The 19,496-nt window shown below is 59.3% G+C and overlaps 1 protein-coding gene across 6 annotated transcripts in view; it reads left to right on the plus strand.

Annotated features, from left to right (window-relative positions):
- MYRF (myelin regulatory factor) overlaps positions 1 to 19,496 on the plus strand; it is a 46,887-nt gene that overhangs the window by 3,711 nt on the left and 23,680 nt on the right. For 5 of the 6 annotated variants that reach the window (XM_051967147.1, XM_051967149.1, XM_051967148.1 and 2 more), the window contains exons 2-3: positions 13,755 to 13,842; positions 16,638 to 16,898. In XM_051967147.1, the coding sequence (XP_051823107.1) occupies positions 13,755 to 13,842; positions 16,638 to 16,898 (349 nt within the window). The remainder of the gene's footprint in view (positions 1 to 13,754; positions 13,843 to 16,637; positions 16,899 to 19,496) is intronic. The other variant, XM_051967153.1, reaches the window with a different exon arrangement.

The following is a 19,496-nucleotide window of genomic DNA, read 5'->3' on the forward strand; positions in this document are numbered from 1 at the left end:
CATGAGAGGTCGAGGATGGCCTGGGAGTCGGGAAGCCTGGCTGTACATCCAGGGCTGGCGTAATTAGCTCATCCAGGCCTCGGTTTCCCCCTGCGTACAAGGAAGAGGTCGAGTAGCTGATCCCTGGCGTCCCTTTCTGTGCCGAGTGACTCGACATCGTTTGTCCTAATTAAGACTAGCCCAGGATGGCTCTTGTGGGGGCCACCTCCCTCTCCCCACTTCCCTGGTGGGTGTGGATGTGCGTCGGGGGGAACAGCGGGAGCGGAGAATGCTGGGTAACCGCCTGGCGCTGCCCGCTGATTGGCTCTGCCTTGGACTTTGTGCCGGCTGATAAGAAGCCTGAAGCAGAAATCATTAACCGGAATTATTAACCTGGGGCTCCCCACAGTGCGCCCAGCCCTGGCCCGGGCCTCTCCCTCCCGCAGGCAGCCGTCAGGGGCCCCTTCAGGGGTGGGGGCAAGCCCAGGATCCTTGGCCAGAGGCTAGGGTGGTGAAGGTGCCGGGGGCACGCGGTGATGGAGTCCAACTCAGGGCCCGTAGTTAAGCCCAGCTCCTCACCAATCTGTGCCTCAGTTTCCCCCCGAGTGCTCACCACCTCCCATTGGCCCCCTTGCCCTGAGCCCTCCAAATTATTCCCATCTCCACGGCCCCTGAGGATGAGACAGGATGAGATGGGCCGGGGCCGCCTGCTGATGGGCCCTTCCCCACAGCCAGGGCTGTCAGGAGGCTCCCTGCCATAACTAGGCCATCGACCCCGAGCCCTGTCTCAGCCGAGAGCTTTCCTCATGGCGACAGGGAGAAGCGGGTCTTGCTGTCCCCATTTCCCAGATGAGGAAACCGAGGTAGATGGGGCCCAGCTGCCTTCTCCAGAGTCCCACAGCAGGGAGGTGCTAGTGCCGGCCTCTGGTTCTCCTCAATGAGCTCGGGGCTCGTTTCCCCTCACAGGGGGCCCAGCTTGCCAAGTGCCCGTGGCCTCAGTGGGGGGCATTGTTACCCACGTGCCCGGTGGCTCCGTGGCCAGGGACCAGCTGTGCAGGGGAGAAGCTGAGGAGGAAGGAGACCCCCTGCTTGGGGTTCTAGAACAGCCTCTGGGTACGTTGGCATCAGGACCAGGGCTGTGCCCCCTGGCATCCCAACATTCCCTGCCGGCTGTGCCCGTGGGCCTCCCCCGTAGCCCATGTTTAGCTCTGGGAAGCTCTTGCTCACTGGGGTGACCCCCCATCCCCCGGACTTTCTCTGGGATGGGGGGTGCAGGGTGGGGAGACCTCGGCCAGGTTTGGGCAGGAACTTCCCGGGGCCACAGGCCCGGGGCCATTGGCCCCGCTCAGGATTCAATGCGCTCTCTGGTCTCCTCCCCCGACCCGAGAACCGTGGGAGCCGTGGGAGCCGTGGGAGCCTGGGACTTGTAGTCCAGAGACGAGGCCTCATATCCCTGCTCATATCCCACCCCAGTCAGCGTGACATGGTGGGCGGGGGGCTCAGGTCTCCGGCTCTGCTCTTCAATGCCAGCCCAACCCTGACAAGCCTCGGTTTCCTCCTCTGAAAAAAACAAACTGGGTTGGATGAGATGACCCTAGAAGTCTCTGCCAGCTCAGCATTTATGTTGCATTCCTCAGTTTCCTTGTCTCTGAAATGGGTCCATTTCAGTGTCTGAAATGGGGCAGTGTCAAATTAAAGCGCTATGTAAAAATGGACTTTCCCATTGAAAGGGGAGTTGTGAACATTAATTATATTAATTGTAAGAGAAGGGAGGACTTGAGTCCCTGCTGTGTTCCATGCCCCTGCTTCGGCTCCCATAATGAATGGCCTCTTCAGCCTGGGAGGCTCTGGAGTCACGAGATAGCCTGGGTGGCCGGGCGTGAGCACCAACAGGTCCGGGGAGCACGGGGAGGAAAGGAGCCGGTCCGGACCGGAGAGGCCTCTGGGGGAAAAATGTTCCTGGGAATGTTGATGGGGAATGTTATAGAGGGTTTCTTTCTCCTCTTCCTCCTCTTCCTCCTCCTCCTCCTCTTCCTCCTCCTCCTCCTCCTCCTCCTCCTCCTCCTCCTCCTCCTCCTCCTCCTCCTCCTCTTCCTTCCCTCTATTCTCTTTTCTTTCCCTACTTCCCCTTCCCTCCTCCTCCTTCTTCTCTTTCCTTCTCTTCTTCCTTCTTTATCTTCTTCCTCTTTCTTCCTTCTTCCTCCTCCTCTTCTTTTCATTATTTCTCCTCCTCCTCCTCCTCCTCCTCCTTCTCCCTCCTCCCCTTCATCCTCTTCCTTCTCCTCTCCTCTTCCTTTCTCTTCCTCTCCCTTCTTTATCTTCTTCTCCTCTTCCACTTCTCCCTCATTGTGTTTCCCCTTCTCCTCCCTTCTCCCTCCTCCCCTTCATCCTCTTCCTTCTCCTCTCCTCCTCCTTTCTTTGCCTCCTTCCTCCTCTTTGTCTTCTTCCTCCTTCTCTTCTTCCTTCCTCTTCCTCCTCCTCCTCCTCCTCTTCCTCCTCCTCCTCCTCTTCCTCCTCTTCCTCCTCTTCCTCCTCCTCTTCCTCCTCCTCTTCCACTTCTCCCTCATGGTGCTTCCCCTTCTCCTCCCTTCTCCCTCCTCCCCGTCCTCCTCTTCCTCCTCCTTCTCTTCCTCTTTCTCCTCCTCCCCCTCCCCCTGCTCCCTCCCCTTTGTCTTCCTCCTCCCAATAGCGCTAGCCAGTATTTATCTAAGGCTTCAGGGTTTGCAAAGTGCTTTGCATGTATTATCAGATCTGACCCTCTCCACAATAGGTAGCGCCTCCTTAGGAGCTAGGGTTCCAACCCATTTTATAGATGGGGAAGCTGAGACTGAGAAGATGAGGTCACACGGCTAGTGTCTGAGGAGGATTTGAGCTGAAGTCTCCTGATTCCGAGTCCGGCTACCCTCTCTGCATCGGGGCACGTGGCTGCCTCGGCATTCGCCGGACTTGTGGCCTCTGGGTCTCCTCCGAGCATGAGCACAGCTGCCCAGAGGTCGCCCCGGGCCCCCTGACTGGTCACCGCAGGGGCACTGGTAGGACCAGGGGCGGCAGAGGGGGGACGCGGTCCCGCATCCTCGGCTCCTTGGAGCTAGGCCAGAGAGTCTGGCAGTGAGGGCCCAGAGGAGCTGGGAGACTCGCCCCGCTGCCCCTCCAGCCATTTCCCATCCAGGACCGGAGGCTTCCGTGGTCCCTCCTGGTCAATAAAATTCTTCCCTCTGTCTGCCTCTGGTTCTCGGGGCTTCTGGTCTCCATTGTTCCAGCCTCAGGAGGGGGGCTGCGGATCAGCTGACCTCCCCGTCTGGTCCATTGCCCTTTGAACAGCTGGAGGCCGCTGGGGAGTCCCACTTAGCCTCCCTCCTTGGGCTGAATAAGCCGCCTCCGCCTGTGCGTCGCCTCCCCGTCTGTCCTCCGGGCCCCTGCCGGTTACCCCATCTCAAGTCGAGGGTTCCTGCCGCTGAGGCAGGGGTGCGGGGGGAGCTCTGGAACCCTGAGTTCTCCAGACCATCCCAGGGTGAAGAGAAGGTGAGGGAAGCTCCCAGAAATTGGAAAAGGCTGGCTCTTCTGCACCCCCGTTCCCTGCTCTGCCAGACATGAGGCATGGGGGGGCTGAGGATCTAGGCCCAGCCCTCACACCTGGCCCGAAGCGGTGGGCGGCTGTGCCTCCCCTCCCCCACTTCTGATGCAGGTTGGGACTGGGAGAGAAGAGGAGGAGGAAGGGAAGAAAAGAAGGAAGGGAAAGGGGGAGAGGAGGAACACAAGAGTAGGAATCGGGAAGGAGAAGAGCTTGGGCCTTGTCCTCCCGGGACCCGTGGATGTGGGAGAGGCAGCGATTGTGCCCGTGCACGGGCTGTCCCTGAGGTCCGTCGGCGTGTGCGGGTGCATCGTACGTACGGAGCCCGGCCGCCTCTCCGTCCCGCGGCCTACCAGGGGGCAGAGAGCACAGGCTTTGAAGTTCCAGCCCTGACGCTCCGTTGGACCCAGGAAGTCACTCCCCTTCCCCGGGCCTCAGGGCTGCCATCGGTAAAATGGTGGACTTAGACAGGTGCCCTCTGAGGTCCCCTCCAGCCCTGGGCCTTGCTTCTATGAGCAGACACGGGGGCTTTTTTCAGGGCAGTCAGAATGTCCTACAAAGGTCTCTGTGTCCCTTTGTTCGGGGTCAGGCAGCTGCCGAGCTCAGGGGACAGAGTTGGGAGCTGCAGTCTCTGAGACCTGAGTTCGAATCTCTCCTCACGTGCTCATTAGCTAGCGCAAGACCTAAGCAAGTCACACAATCTCTGTATGCCTCAGTTTCCTCACATGTTAAATGGGGATGACAATTGCTTAAACCTAATAATATAACGTTCTCCCAAAACAGTCAGAAGGATCAAATGAGGCACATAGTCGGCACTTAATAAATGTTTCTTTCCTTCCTCTCTTTCTCCATCTTTCTCTTCCTCCAAGCACTCGAGATACAATACTTCACTTCTTTGGTCTCTTGCCCCAGACTGAGGCAACAGAGGATAACTGCCCCACCCCCATCCCCCAAAGGCCAGGGCTTCACTTTAAGAGGCTAACTTCTATATTCAGGGCCCACCGATCAGTCAGTCAGCAGGCTTTCATCAGGCCCCTGCGACACGTCAGGCACCGAGCTGGGCAGCACAGAAATGAGGAGAAAAAACGGCTTTCCCTGCCCCATGGAGCTGGCATTCTGACTGTATGTGTACGGAGACAGATGTATGTGTGTGTGTATTTGCCTGTGTGTGTGAATGTGAATGAGCGTGTGTGTATGTATGAGTGTATGTAAGTTTGTGTGTGTGAGTAGGTGTGTGGGTGAGTGTGTGTGAGTGTATGTATAAGTTTGTGTGTGTGAGTGTGAGTGGGGGTGTGAGTGCATTCGTGAGTTTGTGAGTGTGAGTAAATGTGTGTTTGAGTGTATGTGTAAGTTTGTGAGTGTGAGTGGGTGTGAATGAGTGTGAGTAGTGTGTGTGTGTGAGGAACAAGCTGGTTCAGCCAGCTTGCTCAGCTGGTAATGCCTGAAGGCTTCTTTTTCTCTCCATTCCTCTGGCTCCAGGGGAGGCAGTTGTGAACTAGGGCCTCAAGGTCTGCCCCCGACCCCCAACCACATGGTGAGGGCAGCAGAGCCCATCTTATCTCCTCTCCAGCCAGAGGCCGACCGGAGCCAGGGAGCCGCGTCCGCTCCTCCTCGAGGCTCGGACCAAATGATCCAGACCAAGGCTCTGGATCAAAGGATCGCAGATGTAAAGTAGGGAGAACCTCACTTACAAGTGAAAAATCAGGCCCAGAACTGTAGAGCGACTTGGCAAAGGACACACAGCTTAGAAGCCTCTGGGTTGGGTACCTGGGTGTGAGCCAGGAAGGGGGAGGAGTGATGATCATGTGGTACGTGCAGAGGGAAGGGCCCTACCATGGGTTCAGATCCCCCCATAACTCCCTACTGCTTTTTTTGGATTTTCCTTCTTGCCTCACTTTCCAATAAAACGGGGCCTCCTTGGCTTCCAGGTTCCTCAGAAGGAGCACACTTGACTGGGTCACTCTGGGCAAGGGACTGAGGCACCTCAATCTCCTCCTGTGCAACAGGAAGAAGCCAGACCCAGTGGCCTCTGAGCCCAGTGTGTAGCTGACCTTGGTAAGCTGACCCTTTGGCACAACGGCTTTGAGGGCGGCCCTGGTGACGGGCACTGGGCTCTGTTTGAGGCCCTGGCCAAGCTCCCAGCGGCATGTCACCAGGTTGGCCGTTGGAGTTTTGGTGACAGTAACTCATGGAGAGATTGATGAGGTGCCATCCTCACTAGTAGAGGGAGCGTCTACTCTGGGGACATCTCAGGGGCATAATGGTGCCCCTTCTGGTGGCAAAGCCTCTTGGGATAGTTTTGTGGAAAAGGACTCAGGGCCAGCGCCAAAGGCTGCAGCTCGGCTCGGGGTCTTGGGAGCAGCCTCCAGGGACCTCCCACATTTTTAGCCGTCCCTTGAATAAGGGCACAGATGGGATGTTGTCAGAGTTGCAGACGGGGCAAGACCAGGAGGGACTGAGTGATTAACCCACTGACTGATAGAATCAGCGTCCGGAAAAAAGGTCACGAGAGGTAAAAACACGGGGAGGAAGCTAACGGGCATAAATGTAAAGTCTTGCACTTGGGTCCAAAAAATCAATTTCACAAACAGCAAGATGAAGGAAGTGTTCAACGCATCTCGTAAGCTCTGTGGGTTTTAGGGGATTGTTTTCTGTTACCTTGGGGGGCAGAACCAGGACTCCTGGCAGGGAGTTACCAGGGGTCAGTTTAGACCTGATTTGGGAAGACTTTCCCAAGAAGAGAACGGGCTGCCTCTGATCTTACCCTCTTTGGGAGTCACTGTGAGTTATAGAGTCATGGGAGCGCCCCTCAGGCATGGGTCGGGCTGGACGGCTGCTGAAGGTCCTGCCTCCCCTGAAATCCGTGATTCTGGGCCTGCTGGCCCAGCGGGGAGCCCCAGTGGGTTTTGGACTACAAACGGTGGGGAGGGGACCAAAGAAGGGGGACATATCTTTGATATATGCTGTTCTGCTCTGAGTGTCTGGAGGTGTGTGTGTGTGTGTGTGTGTGTGTGTGTGTGTGTGTGTGTGTGTGTGAAGCGTCAAGGCTGAATTTGAATTCAGGTTCTCCTCCCTCCAGGAGGCCACCCGGCCATCCCCCGTCTGGCGTCCTGCGCTCACTTCCTTCCCCCCTTCTTTTGCCTCCGAGCCCCCGGCAGGGCTCTTCTAGGAGCAGGGCGCTAACTGGAGAGGACCTTTACCCCCTCCATGCCGAAGGACGGTGGCCTGGGCACCGCTGCCCGCTCCTGACCTCCTGGCAGCCTATGGGGGTCCTAAGTGACCCAGCTCACCCGTGCGCCCAGAAGACACGGCCCCCTGTGGGGATGCTCGGGTCTCCTCACCAAACGTGGCTCTGAGCACAGGGGTGATCTTCCCGTCGGGCCCTGAGCTTCATGAGGGGGGGCGATGTGGATGGACACAGGAGGACTGGGGAGGGAGCACGGGGAGGCAGGAGATGGCGGCCCCAGGTCTGAGGCGGGATGCTAGGATTCTGATGAGTAGGACCCGGCTCTCCCATTTTGTGGATGAGGAGACTGAGGCCCATGGAGGGGAGGAGATGCTGTCCTGGTGGTAGGAAGGAGCTAAGGGAAGTCTTGAACCCAGCTCCTCTATTCCATTGTCTTAGCCGGGGCCCAGGTACAGCGGAGGCCACCTCAGGGCCCGAGGCCCACGGGGAGCCTAACCCGGCTCCTGGGTGTCAAACAAACAGGGCAATGTGTCCCTGGCCCCTGCCTCCCTGTGGTGTTGCTGGTGACTTCCGCCATCTTTGGTGCATGAATTGACAAGTGACCCATTGACGGGGGCCGTGGAGGGGGGCACCCAGGCAGGGCACAAACCTCCCACTGTGCCCTGGCTCCTACCTTCCCTCCCCCTGCCCTACGGACAATGGGCCGGTCTGAGCCAACAGCCACAGCTGGTGGGGAGCGGGGCCGGGGGGGCCGGAAGGGGGTGGGACAAGGAGGGGCCTGACGATGTTCCCCCTCAAGGGCCGAGGGACAGGGTACCACCTGTGGCCCATCACCCCCTTCGCCTCCCCCACCCGGTCATGCTCATCCCCCATTCAATGACGCCCTTCTCCCACTGACCCCAGGGGACCCACCCCCAGCCCGCGAGCCTCCACGGGAGGCCGAGAGCGAGCCCTCGGGGGCCAGGCCGGGATCGCGGGGGGCCGGGGACGCGGACCTCCCGAAACGGACTCAGGCGCGTCGGAGGCGGCGGCCGCGGGCTTCCCCCAATCGCCCGAGGGGTCGGGGGCGCTCCGCGAGGCAGATCCACGCCCACCCACCCACAGGCTCACACGCACAGACACATGTGCACACATGCATGCGCACTCTCACACGCACCCATGCTCAGCCCCACACGTACTCACCCATCCCTACACAGACCACACGACATACACACACGCACATGCACGGATGCACAGCACGCTTAGCACACGCACGCCCACATCCATGTACCCAGACTCAGCTATACGGTGGGACTCCGTGCTCACTCTCACCTACACTCTCACACGCTCACTCACACTCACATATACACAGGCACACGCTTACACCCACTCTCACCCACACTCACACACACTCACTCACACTCACATATGCACAGGCACACGCTTACACCCACTCTCACTTACACTCACACACGCTCACACTCACATTTACACACGCACCCCCGAGCTCAGAATCCCTGTTCTGGCTGCACCCGCCCATTTCACAGACGAGCATTGAACCCCCAGGGAGCGAGGGGGTGCAGACCCGCTCCTCAGACCCCGCCTTTGTTCTCTCCAGGGGTCCCGCGGCCTCCTGGGTAACTGGGCTCAGCCTTGCCCTCCTGCCCGAGCACTTTGGGGTCTGTGAAGGGGGAGGGAGCCCTGGGTGGTCTGGAGGAAGGGGGAGGGGATGGTGGTGAGCTCTTCCCTCTCCACGGGGAAGTGGGGGAGGGAGGAAGGGCCGACTGGTTAGCGTTAGAGTCAGGTAATAATTCGAATAATTAATGAGGAATGCTTACAGCATAGCTCAGCGGCGCGCGGGCCCCAGGTCTGGGAGGGGGATGGGATGGACGCCAGCGGGGGCGGGGAGGGCGCCCAGGGTCTGCATTCTCTCTACCCAGACGCACCGACGCAGGCCGAGAGCGGCCGCCCCTCGCGGACCCCCTCCCCTGCCCCCCCTCCCGTTTGCTGCCCTGGATTTGTGGGGAGGGGGTCCCAGGGTCCTTTGAAGGGCTCCCTCTGCCGGGGTGGGGGTGGGGGTATGTGCCAGAGGGATGGGCCGGCCCCTTGTCTACACCGGCCCCTTGTCTACACCAGCGCGGCCACCTGAGTGTTTGCTTAGAAATCTCAAGTGTGGGTTCTTGGGGTCACGGAGCTCGGGCCAGGGTGGGGGAGGGGCCGGGAGGTCCGAGCTCCTCCAAGTTCACCTCGTCCTGCTGGTGCCTTTGACCGAGCTGCCTCAGTTTCCTCCTCTGAAGAATGAATGGGAGGTGGACTGAATAACCTTCGAGACTTTCCAGCCCTTAATCTGTGTCCTATGAACCTTTCATTGTGTGCAGGGGAAAACTGGGCCTCTGCCCCAGAGGCTCTGCCCATCACGCCACACTGCCTCTCCCCAGTGGCCGGGCCCGGCCGGGGGCCCCGGGGAGTCGGTGCAGCTCCGCGGGCCTGCCGTGTGCTCAGACGCCCCTGCCCGGCTCCCCACACTCGCTCTGCCCCCCGCGTCCCTCCCCGGCCCCCGGGATTCCCCCTCCCACCGGGGCCCGGGCCCTCCCCTGCGGGTCCTTCCCGGCCTAGCCCGATAGCCACATCTGCTTCTCATTAGTTGGGGTATCCCAGGATGCCTCACGCTGGGCCGCCCTCCCCCCCATCCCCCGGGAGGGAGGCAGGGAGGATTAGGGGTGATTAGGAGGGAGCTGGGCCAGGAGGGAGGAGGGAGTGGGAGCAGGGAGCAGGCTGGTTATAAATAGAAATGCCCTGCACATATCAGCCTATCGGGCAAGGTAAATTCTGCACTTTAATCTCCAAAACCTGCAAATAAGCAGGGGTGGGCAGGGCCGGCGGCGGGCAGGGCCGGCGGCGTTAACCTCTTCGGGCCCGGGGGCCCCACGTTTCAGGGGATCCCGCGGCCCCGAAGGGCTGAGAGTCGGGTGCCCAGATCTCCCCACTCCATGGCCCCCAAAGACAGAGCCGGAAGGGCCCGTGGTTCAGTGGTTAGAGCCCTGCCATTAGATTGAGAGGAGCCGGAAGAGGAGGGAAGCGACCGGGCCAACGTCGCCAGCCCGAGGTCGCCAAGCCTGGGTCTTCTTCCTGTCTCCCTAATCCTGTGTCACGATTAAATTGGCCAATGAGAGCAAGCCTCCAGTCCCCCAGCTGCAAAATGGCAAGGGTGGCGCACGTGGCACCTGGAGTCCCTCTCTGAAGCCATTATCCTGGGGGGCCAGAATGGTCAGGCAGGCTGCTCGGGGCAGGGGTGGCCCTCCATGCCCCAGGACTAGGGCCGGTGGGTTGCTCGGGGGTCCCCCGGCTCTCCAGCCCGGCTGCAGGGGCAGGGCCAGGTTCCACGGGCAGGGCTCCAGGGGTGGCGGACTTCCTTACTCTGCCCCTGAGCCGCAGTGGGCGTCCCGGCCCCTAAACCTGCTCCCCCTAATCTCTGGCCGGGGAAGAGCTGGGGACGGAGGCAGGAGGGTCTCAGGGCTGTCGTTAGCAGCTCGTGACTCTCCTTAATCAGCTAAGCTGGCCCGGAGGTGGCCCCGGGAGCCTCGGAGGGCTCAGCTGAGGCCGCGGGCATTCCACACATGCCTGGCCTTCGGGCGGCTCGGGGGCGGGGGGCGGGAACCGGGCCCTGAGAATGGGCGGCGGGGGCCGGGCTCCGAGAGCCCACCGCCGCGTCTGTAGGGTTTGGGGATTACAAGATGTTTCAGGCCCACCGGTCGTCCTTCTGAGGGCAGCGCTCCAGGGAGGAAACTGAGGCAGAGGGGTGAACGGCCTGCCCAGTGTCCCGCCGGCTTGCCCCGCGGATGCCAGCTCCAGACCTCTCTCCTCTTGCAGATGGGAGATGATGAGCTGGAGGGGGGAGGGCACAACCAGAGATGAGGAGAAGATGAAAATGGGGAGAGCGAGGAGAGTGAGCGTGAGCAACGGGCCCGGACACAGAAGGGCTTAGCCAGGTCAGGGGTCAATGCCCAGAATTGAGAAGGCCGCCCGGGGCCAACCTGAAGTAATAGAGCTGAGAACTGGGATCTCCCAGGTGGGGAGATACCCTCCACCAGTGTAGGTTAGCCCCTTCCCAGCCGGACCAGAGACGTGGTGCCCGGGGTTACCCAGCAGTGGGGGTCCCAGGCAGCTCTCGAACCCCAGACTATCAGGGTCCCACCGAGCTAACAAGGGCAGGTTCGAATCTGGGAGTGGAGACGAGTGCTGAGCGGGGGGTGGAGGTCCAGGGTGAGTCTGAGGCTGAGCGTGTGGGGGTGGGTGGGCGGGACCCGGCCCACCGGCCTCTCCCTTCTGTGCCCGCCTGCCTGACGCACCATTCACGTCAGAGCTGTTATCACTCAGCCCCTCTCCTGGGAAGGTGACCTCAGGGAGGGAGAGAGGCCGGCCCCTCCTTCCTTCCCTCCCCTGCCTGGCATCTCAGGACAGAGCTGGGAGGGCCCCGGGCTGGGCAGATATTTCCTCTGGGCAGGGCTCGCTCAGTGGGCAGGGCCAGGGGAAGGACATCTCTCCTGCTCTGCCAGGGCTCCTGCCAGCATCGCTGGGGGCGGGGGAGGCACCGACTGGGGCCCAGGCCCGGAGCGAGGGAGCCCACCCCCATTTTACAGCCGAGCAGAGTAGAAGCCAGAGCAAGGATCCGGGCAGCATCAGATAAATAAGGAGGCTCCACACGCCCTGATGGAGAAGAAAGGAAGCATCCCCTATACTAGCACACAGTAGGCGCTTAATAATGGCTCTCTAGATGGCTGGCTGGATGGAAGGTTTTATCTAAGGCCAGCGGTAATGGAGGAGAGAGGGGGATAAATTTGGATCCGGAAAATCAGGGTTTGCATTTCACCTCTGAAGCTTATTATCTGTGGGATAGTCATTCAATAAGCATTTATGAAGTGCCTGCTGTATGCTAGGCACTGAGCAAGGGCCAGCAATAAAAAGAAAACCTGCCCCCAGTGAGTTCTCGGTCCATCCGTGGGGGGAAGCAACATTCAGAAGTCAGAACACACAAGGAAAATACAGAGTAGACGAAGGTCCCTTGCAAGGAAATGGCACCGGCTCTCGGGAAAGAGGGGAATGGGAAGCACGTACTGGGGGAGACGGTGCTTGGCCTGAGTCTAAGAGGAAGAGGTGAGAAGGGAGAGCATTTCAGGCGGGGGCACCAACAGGGCAAAGACACCAAGCTGGGAGAGTAGTGTGTGAGAAGAACAAAATATGTATATGGAAAATGCCATTGGGAAAGGTAGGAATGGCATTGAACGCCCAACCAAGGACTTCCTAGTCAATCCTGAGGGTCAGAGGGGACCACTGGCATTTATCGAGGGGGAGGGTAAAGACTTGCATTTGAGGAAGATCCCTTTAATGGCAGAATGGAGGATGAGTTGGAGAAGTTCGGGGTTTGGAGTGACAAAATGGCAATTGATTGGTTGTGTGGGGTGATCAAGAGACAGGAATGGAGGATTATGGGAGTTGTAAACCTCTTAAGTCCCTCAGTTTTCCTATCTGTAAAATGCGTATAACCTGGCCTGCAGAGTTGCCTCCAAGGAGATAATCTGTGTCAAGTGAACTTTCAGTGGCTCTAAGATATCAGGAGAGCATTTCCTCCCTTGGGGTTGCAAGCACAGGCTTTGTGAGCATTCCTAGGGCTTCTGGCAAAGTCGGTCCTTCCACCTCGGAGATTCTCCAGAACAGGAAGCCGCGGACCTGGCGGCGGCCGACTCTCCCGGGCCCGGCTCTGGCCCTTCCGCTTTTGAGATTGCTATCCCTCTCTGAACCTTGATTTCCTTTTCTGTAAAGGAAAATTTAACAGCAAGGTCGTGAGGAAATTGATCATTGAGCATTTATTAAGCACTTACTGTGAACGAGGAGCTATAAAAACAAAACCAGGCCCTGCCCTCAAGGAGCTGCCGGTCTGTTGGGAGTGAAACAACAGTTACACATGGGAATGGACAAGGGGGCGACTAGATGGTGCAGTGGTTAGAGTACTGGCCCTCAAGTCGAAGTGACTGGTCATTGAGCACTTATTAAGCACTTACTGTGAACGAGGAGCTATAAAAACAAAACCAGGCCCTGCCCTCAAGGAGCTGCCGGTCTGTTGGGAGTGAAACAACAACTACACATGGGAATGGACGAGGGGGCAACTAGATGGTGCAGTGGTTAGAGCATTCTCCCTGAAACCAGGAGGACCTGAGTTCAAATTCAGCCTCAGATATGTAATACTAAGTGTGTGATCCTGGGCAAGCCACTATATCTATATATAAAGTATAAGTATTGGCTAATATGATACAGGTAGCTTGGGGAGGAAAGGCCAGCAGTGAACGCGGGAGGAAGAACCCTTGAGCCCTCCCAGGGGGTCTGAGGGAATTCTGAAAGGCCCAGGGGAAGGGAGGGTGCACAAGCCTTCACGGGGAGCTGCCGGTGCCAACGCGGAAGGCCACGTTGGTTGGGCTGGAGAACGGGGAGGCCTCAGGGGAGAACGGGTGGATTCTGGGGCCCAAATGGAGTAGTTTCTATTGGATCTTGGCGATATCAGGGAGCAGAGGAGAAAGAAAATCACTTTGGCAGCCAGGGTGGAAATGGGGAGACGAGGAGGCCAGTTAGAAAACGTCTCTTAGGACAGTCCAGCTCACAATGGGCTGGGGGAAAGCGACAGCTATGTGAGTGTAGAGAGAGGGAGAGGAGATTCAGCAGGGTGCCTGGTATACAGTGAGGGCCTAATAAATGCATGCTGACTTGTCTTAATATTTGGCGTCTGGTTAGATGGTGGGCTGAGTGTCCTCCACCTTAGCTGCCGGACCTCCCGCAGCGGGAGCCCGCCTCACTGACAAGCGGGGTTCATCCTCCAGCATCCCGCGTGACTGGGTGCTCCGGGCACTGCCCTTGGGGTGGGGTGGGGGACATTTGGGGCTCTTGTCAGAGAGAATCGCTCGCCGGGGCCTTGGGAACGAGAGGGGGGCCCGCTCCGGACGTGTTCCTCTGCTAACCCCTGCCCCTTGTCATGACTCTTTTGCCCAGGCCACGACATCAATGGGGCCCTCGAACCCTCGAACATAGACACGAGCATCTTGGAGGAGTACATCAGCAAGGAGGACTCCTCGGACATGTAAGTACCGCCCCCCCCCCCACCGCAGGAGCCCCCGGGACCGATCTCCCAGGGTCCGGGGCAGGCGACGAGCCGGTCTTCTGGCCAGTGGCATTTGGAGGTCCTCCGGGGTTGGAGGCCGACAGCCTCAGTTTGTTCATTTGGAAAATGGGATTAATCATCCTGGAACTGCCTTCTTCCCTGCCTTTTTAAGCTTTGGGAGAGACACAAAATGAACATCCCCGACCCCGAGACGCTCGCGTTCTGCTGGAGGGAGGGAACGACAAACGAGAAATCTGTGCAAAAGCTACGCAGAATATCTCCTAACGGGGGGAGGGGAGCTGGAGAAAGGCCCCCCTCCCATGGGAGCTCAACCTCGGAGGAAGCTAGAGATTCCGAGGGGCAGGGTGGGAAAAGGACGGCATCCCGGGCCGGGCAACGGCGTGGAGGTGGGAGATGAAATACTGTAAGGAGGGAACGCACGTGCCGAGCATCAGCCGCGACAAGTCTCTCTCGGCCTCAGTTTCCTCCTCTGTACAGTTTAGGCCCTGGGGGGGAGGGGGATGGGAAGTCAGATGAGGCCCTGTGCTCGGGAGACGCTCCGCAGGCGTGTGTGTGTCGCCTTCGCGGCGCCCGGGAAATACAAGTCTCCGTATTATCGATAGGGGGTGGACAGTTCTAAGCGAGGAGTCGTTCATCATCATCATCATTATTATCATCATTACTGTTATTAAGCTGGGCCAAAAGTCAAAAATGGAGCAGCGCCCACCCACAGGGCACGGGGACTGAGTGCTTGCTGACCGACATCAGGGAGGTTCTGACCGTACCTGGGCGGGAAAGAACCTCCCCCCTCTGGGGGGCTTTGCTGAGGCAGTTGGGGTCAAGTGACTTGCCCAGGGTCACACAGCCAGGGGTTGATTGATTTGAACTCAGGTCCTCCTGACTTCAGGGCTGGGGCTCCATCCATTGCACTACCCAGCTGCCCCTGATAGAATATATTCTCTACTCAGGTAAAGACATACAAAGTAATTGGCGTAGAGGAGATCAGGAAAGGCTTCCTGGGGGAAGCGGCCTTTCAGCGGAGGGTCTGGGAGAGACTAAATGGCGCCAGACTGGAGAGCAGTAAAGTCAGGAAGACTCATCTCCTGAGTGCGAGTCCAGCTTCAGACACTCCCAGGGCCATGTGCCTCAGTTTCCTCATCTGTAAAATGAGCGGGACAAGGAAACGGGCAGCCCACTCTCATCTTTGCCCAAAAAATCCAAATGTGACTGAAAAGGACTAAACCACAAAAGATCCTGAGGGGCGGGGGTGAGAGCGGGGGGAGAGACCTGCCGGGTACCCAGGATCCTCTGGGCAAGAAATGAGCCAACTCCCGGCCGGTATAGCCAGACCGCAGGATGCTTGAAAGGGGGGAGGGGAGGGAGGAGCTCCCCTCCGTGCCAGGCTGGGCAGTCTGGGGTTATCCAGGAAGAATATCGGGAAAATATCGGGTTATTCCAGGAAGAACAGGGAAACGCCGACGGAGCCCCACTCTGCGCCTCTAAGGTGTGTGGGCAAGGGGGGCCCGTTTCCTTGGGGGGGTCCTAACCGAACCTCCTTCTTCACCTGGGGCTGGTTAGGGAAAATGCTTTGAGTGAGGGGTTATACATCTTTAAGTAACACCTACTATGCGCCAGCCGCCATGCTAAGTGGGTTTTTTTTTTTAACAGATATTAACAAAAACAAATAAACAAAAATTGAACTTGAACCTCCCACCAATCCTGAGAGGGGGGTGCTGTTGATATCCCCATTTTACAGTTGAGGAAACTGAGGCAGACAGAGGAAAAGTGTCTGAGTCCGAGTCACACAGCGAGGCTGGATTCGAACGCAGATCTCCCTGCGCTCTAGCTGCTGCATCCCCAGCATCCCCTTCTGCAGATGGCCCATATTCTTGATCGGTAGTCCACGCTGTGCTAACAAAGGGGCGGGATCGGTAGCCCAGGGACCCGCAGCAAAGGGGGAAAACCCAGGCCATGAGCAGTCCGTGAACCAGCATTTATTAAGCGCCGGGCGCTGGGCCGGGCTGCCTGAGACCCGAGGTCTCGAGGAGCTGACATTTTGGTGGGGGGAGGGGGGCAATATTTATAGAAATAACCGACATAAAGAGAGCGGGAGGGACTCTTACACGGAAGGCCAGTCCCCCTCCCCCGCCCCGATGGCGCTCTGGAGGGAGCCGTGTTCGAAGAGGAAGCGGTGCCGGGTTCCCTGAGAAGGAAGCAGGTTCTTCTTTGTCCGTCCTGAAATTGTCAGGGGATGGGGAGGGGCCCGTGGCTGCCGCTTCCGGGGGCCCGGCCCAGCCTCCTCTCGGGGCCCCGGCTCTCCTTGGGGGCTCAGCGCCGCGGCCTCACTTTGCTTCTCTGTACGATGGGAACGGGCCCTTCTGGCCGCGCTCCCCGAGCGGAGGCTGGGTCGCGGCAGGTGGAGGCAGAGCCGGGGGCCTGAGGTCAGGCAGCGGGCTCAGCCCCTGTCAGTGCCGCAGGACTCGGGATTAGAACTCGGGACTCGGGCCCCGACTGCCCTGCCTCGGGCCGGGGACGGTCCCACCCCCGTTATCGGCATCCTTATGGGGCCGTCGCCGCGGCAGCCACTCAGGCGCTGGTCCCCGACGCCCCTCGGTGGGGGCGCTGCCAGGATGCCCGTTTTACGGCCGGGACTCGGGGTCGGGAGAGCGAGGTTCTGGGACTGGTCCGAGATGGCGGCGCCGGGCCCAGAATCCCGCCCTCCGGGCTGGGGCTCTCGGCCCGGCCCTCCCTGAACCCTTTGCTTCTGCCCACAGCTGCTTCCCCGATATCCCTGCTCCTGCCGCCTACCCGCACAGCCAGCCCTCCGGATCCTCTGGCAGTGGCCACCACCTGAGCCCGCCGGCGGGCCGCCACGGCCCCCTCCCGCCCCCGCCCTGCGGGCCCGGCTTCGGTGCCCACCTCAACGTCAACAACAACAATGGCCTGGCGGGGCCCAGAGGCCTGGCGGGGCCCTGCCTGAGCGGGGGCTCGGGGCCGCCCATCAAATCGGAGCCCAAGGCAGCCTATGCCCCAGGGTGAGTGAGGGCGGGGCTGGGCCGGGGCAGGAGGGGCAGGGAGCCCCCCGGGGCCGCGTTTGTGCAGGGAGTGGGCAGGAGAGGAGGCCTCAGCTTCCCCCTCTGTGAAATGGGCACCCTTCCAGCTGGGCGGGTCGGAAGCGCCCCCCCACCTAGCACGTCAGGGTCACAGACACCCCGGGAGCGTTCCCTGTGTCCGTGCGTGATGTCAAGAGCCGCGTGTCCCCGGACACGCTGCCGCCCTCCCCCCACAAAGATGCTGGATGCTCGCATCCCTCGTTCTCGCCTCTGAGCTGCCTTCTGGCCCCGACATCCCGTGTTCTAGGTCCCTCCCGGCCCCGACCTCCTGTGTCCTAACAATGGCCTGACAGGCCGAGTTCTAGGTCCCTCCCGGCTCTGACAGGTCGTGTTCTAGAGTCCCTCCCAGCTCTGACAGGCCGAGTTCTAGGTCCCTCCCGGCTTTGACAGGCCAGGTTCTAGGTCCCTCTCGGCTCTAACATCTCATGTTCTAGAGTCCCTCCTGGCTCTGACAGGCCGTGTTCTAGAGTCCCTCCCGGCTCTCACAGGCCATGTTCTAGGGTTTCTCCTAGCTTGAGAGAACTGGCTTTGGATTCAGGATTCCAGGGGAAGGAGCATTCTCCACTTCCCTCTTCTGCTTGGCCAGGGGGCAGAATCCGGGGCTGGGGGCTCACAGACGGGCAGACTTAGGCTTGGTGTTGGGAGAGCGGGCCCAGGTGCGGCGGGCTGCCCAGAGAGGAGATCCTCCTCCTCACGCCCCCCTGGGAGGGACGAGGGGGAGGAGGGGGACCGGAGGACCGGCTGCTCTCAGGTTCTGTGCCACTGGTTCCTTTCTGGCACCATCTTGGGCATCACCACCAAAGCTAGCATCTCTGTAAGCTGAAAGGGTTGTAAAGGGTTTCACAAATGTTGTCTCATGTGAGGTGGATGCTGGGATGATCCCCATTTCACAGGTGAAGAAACTGAGGCAATCTGAGGTTAAATGACTTTGAACTCAGTTGACTTCCTGGTAGAATCAGGGACTCTAAAGTCCTGACTAGTCCCAAAGCCATGACGGCCAAAGGATCCCGCTTTGTGTGTTGTCTCCCTCCTTAATGTGAGCTCCTGGAGAGTAAGGGACCGACTTATTGTTCTTTCTGTATCGCTAGGGCACTGCACACAGTAAGCGCTCAATAAATGCGCTTTTCATTCTTCATAGAGAATGGATGTAATTCATTTCATTCAACAGGCATTTATTAAACGCCTACTGTGTGCTAGGCCCCTTGGGATCTGTTGTTGGTTTACTTCAGGTGTCTCTGACTTTTTGTGACCCCATCCGGGATTTGGGAGGGTTTTTTGGCCAAGATATTGGCGGGTTTCCCATTTCCTCCTCCCGGGGATTTCAGAGACACCAAGGAGACGGTCCAAGCCTTTGAGACGTTCGCCTTGCCGCCCTCCCTGCTTTTAGAGGCCCCAGAGCGCTCTGGGGTCCCCCATGACCATCCTCCCTCCGCTCTTTTCCAGGTTCCGTTAATCATTTTCCTCCCTCCTCTTATCCGCTTCCTTATAAAGTGATTTTCCTAAAGTGACCGATCCCTCCCCTGCTCCCTCACCTCCCTAATCCCAGAATCCAATAGAAAGCCCTTTGTTTGGGACAGAGCAGCCCCCTCCTGCCTTTTCGGCCTTCTGACGTTCTACCAGCCCCACACGGTCTGTGATCGTCTGCGATCAGTCAGGCGAGGCGCATTTATTAATCACCCACTGTGTACCGGGCCCTGGGCCAGAATCGGCGAGTCAGAGGTGGGAGGAGGCCACCGTTTGGATGGCTTTATTTCCTCCCCAGCCGGGCCAGGCTTTTGCCTGACACGTGGTGGTCCCCCGAAAATATCCAAAGGGGGACGCTGTGGGACCGTCAGGAGGCGGAAGGGCCCCCCTCGGGAGGCCACTCGGCCCAACCCGTAGCTGAGCAGGGGCTCCCTCGACGACAGCTGCTACGATATCTCTTCAGTGACGGGGAGCTCGCTCGGCCCCTCAGCCCACTCTTGGGCGTCCCCGAAAGGCTCAGACACAGGCGGTAGAGCCTTGATGAGTTCTGACGGGAACTAGGGGTTCGGGGAGGGGGCATTAGGGAGGAGACCCCCAGTATTGGCTACAGTCCCCTCGGTGGAGCGGAGGGGTCAGACCAGAGGCCTCCGGAGACAAGAGCGCCTCCAGTCATCCTCTGCCGGCGAGGGCCCCGATTCAGTCCCGCTGTGGAGTGACCACTGGGCCACCGGGCCAGATCCAGGTTGTCCCCTGGCGTCCTTGCTCTAGGTCCTCCGTCTACTTCCCTGTGGAGCCGCTCAGCACGGCAGTGATGTAGACAGATGGCACTGCCCACGGGCGTCAGGCTGGGCCCGCCGAAGTAACCAGGGGCTAAGATTTGCAAAGCCCTTTACAGAGATTCTCACTCGCTTCCCTACAATCTTGGGAGGTGGACGCTCCCATTTTTACAGATGGGAAAACTGAGGCAGACGAGGGGCACACAGTTCATAAGCTTCTGAGGTGGTTTTTGAAGGTCCAGCTGCCTCTAAAAATGGCGGCCCCAACGGGGAATGAGGC

Source organism: Antechinus flavipes, chromosome 6, assembly GCF_016432865.1.
Source record: "Antechinus flavipes isolate AdamAnt ecotype Samford, QLD, Australia chromosome 6, AdamAnt_v2, whole genome shotgun sequence".
Taxonomy (NCBI): domain Eukaryota; kingdom Metazoa; phylum Chordata; class Mammalia; order Dasyuromorphia; family Dasyuridae; genus Antechinus; species Antechinus flavipes.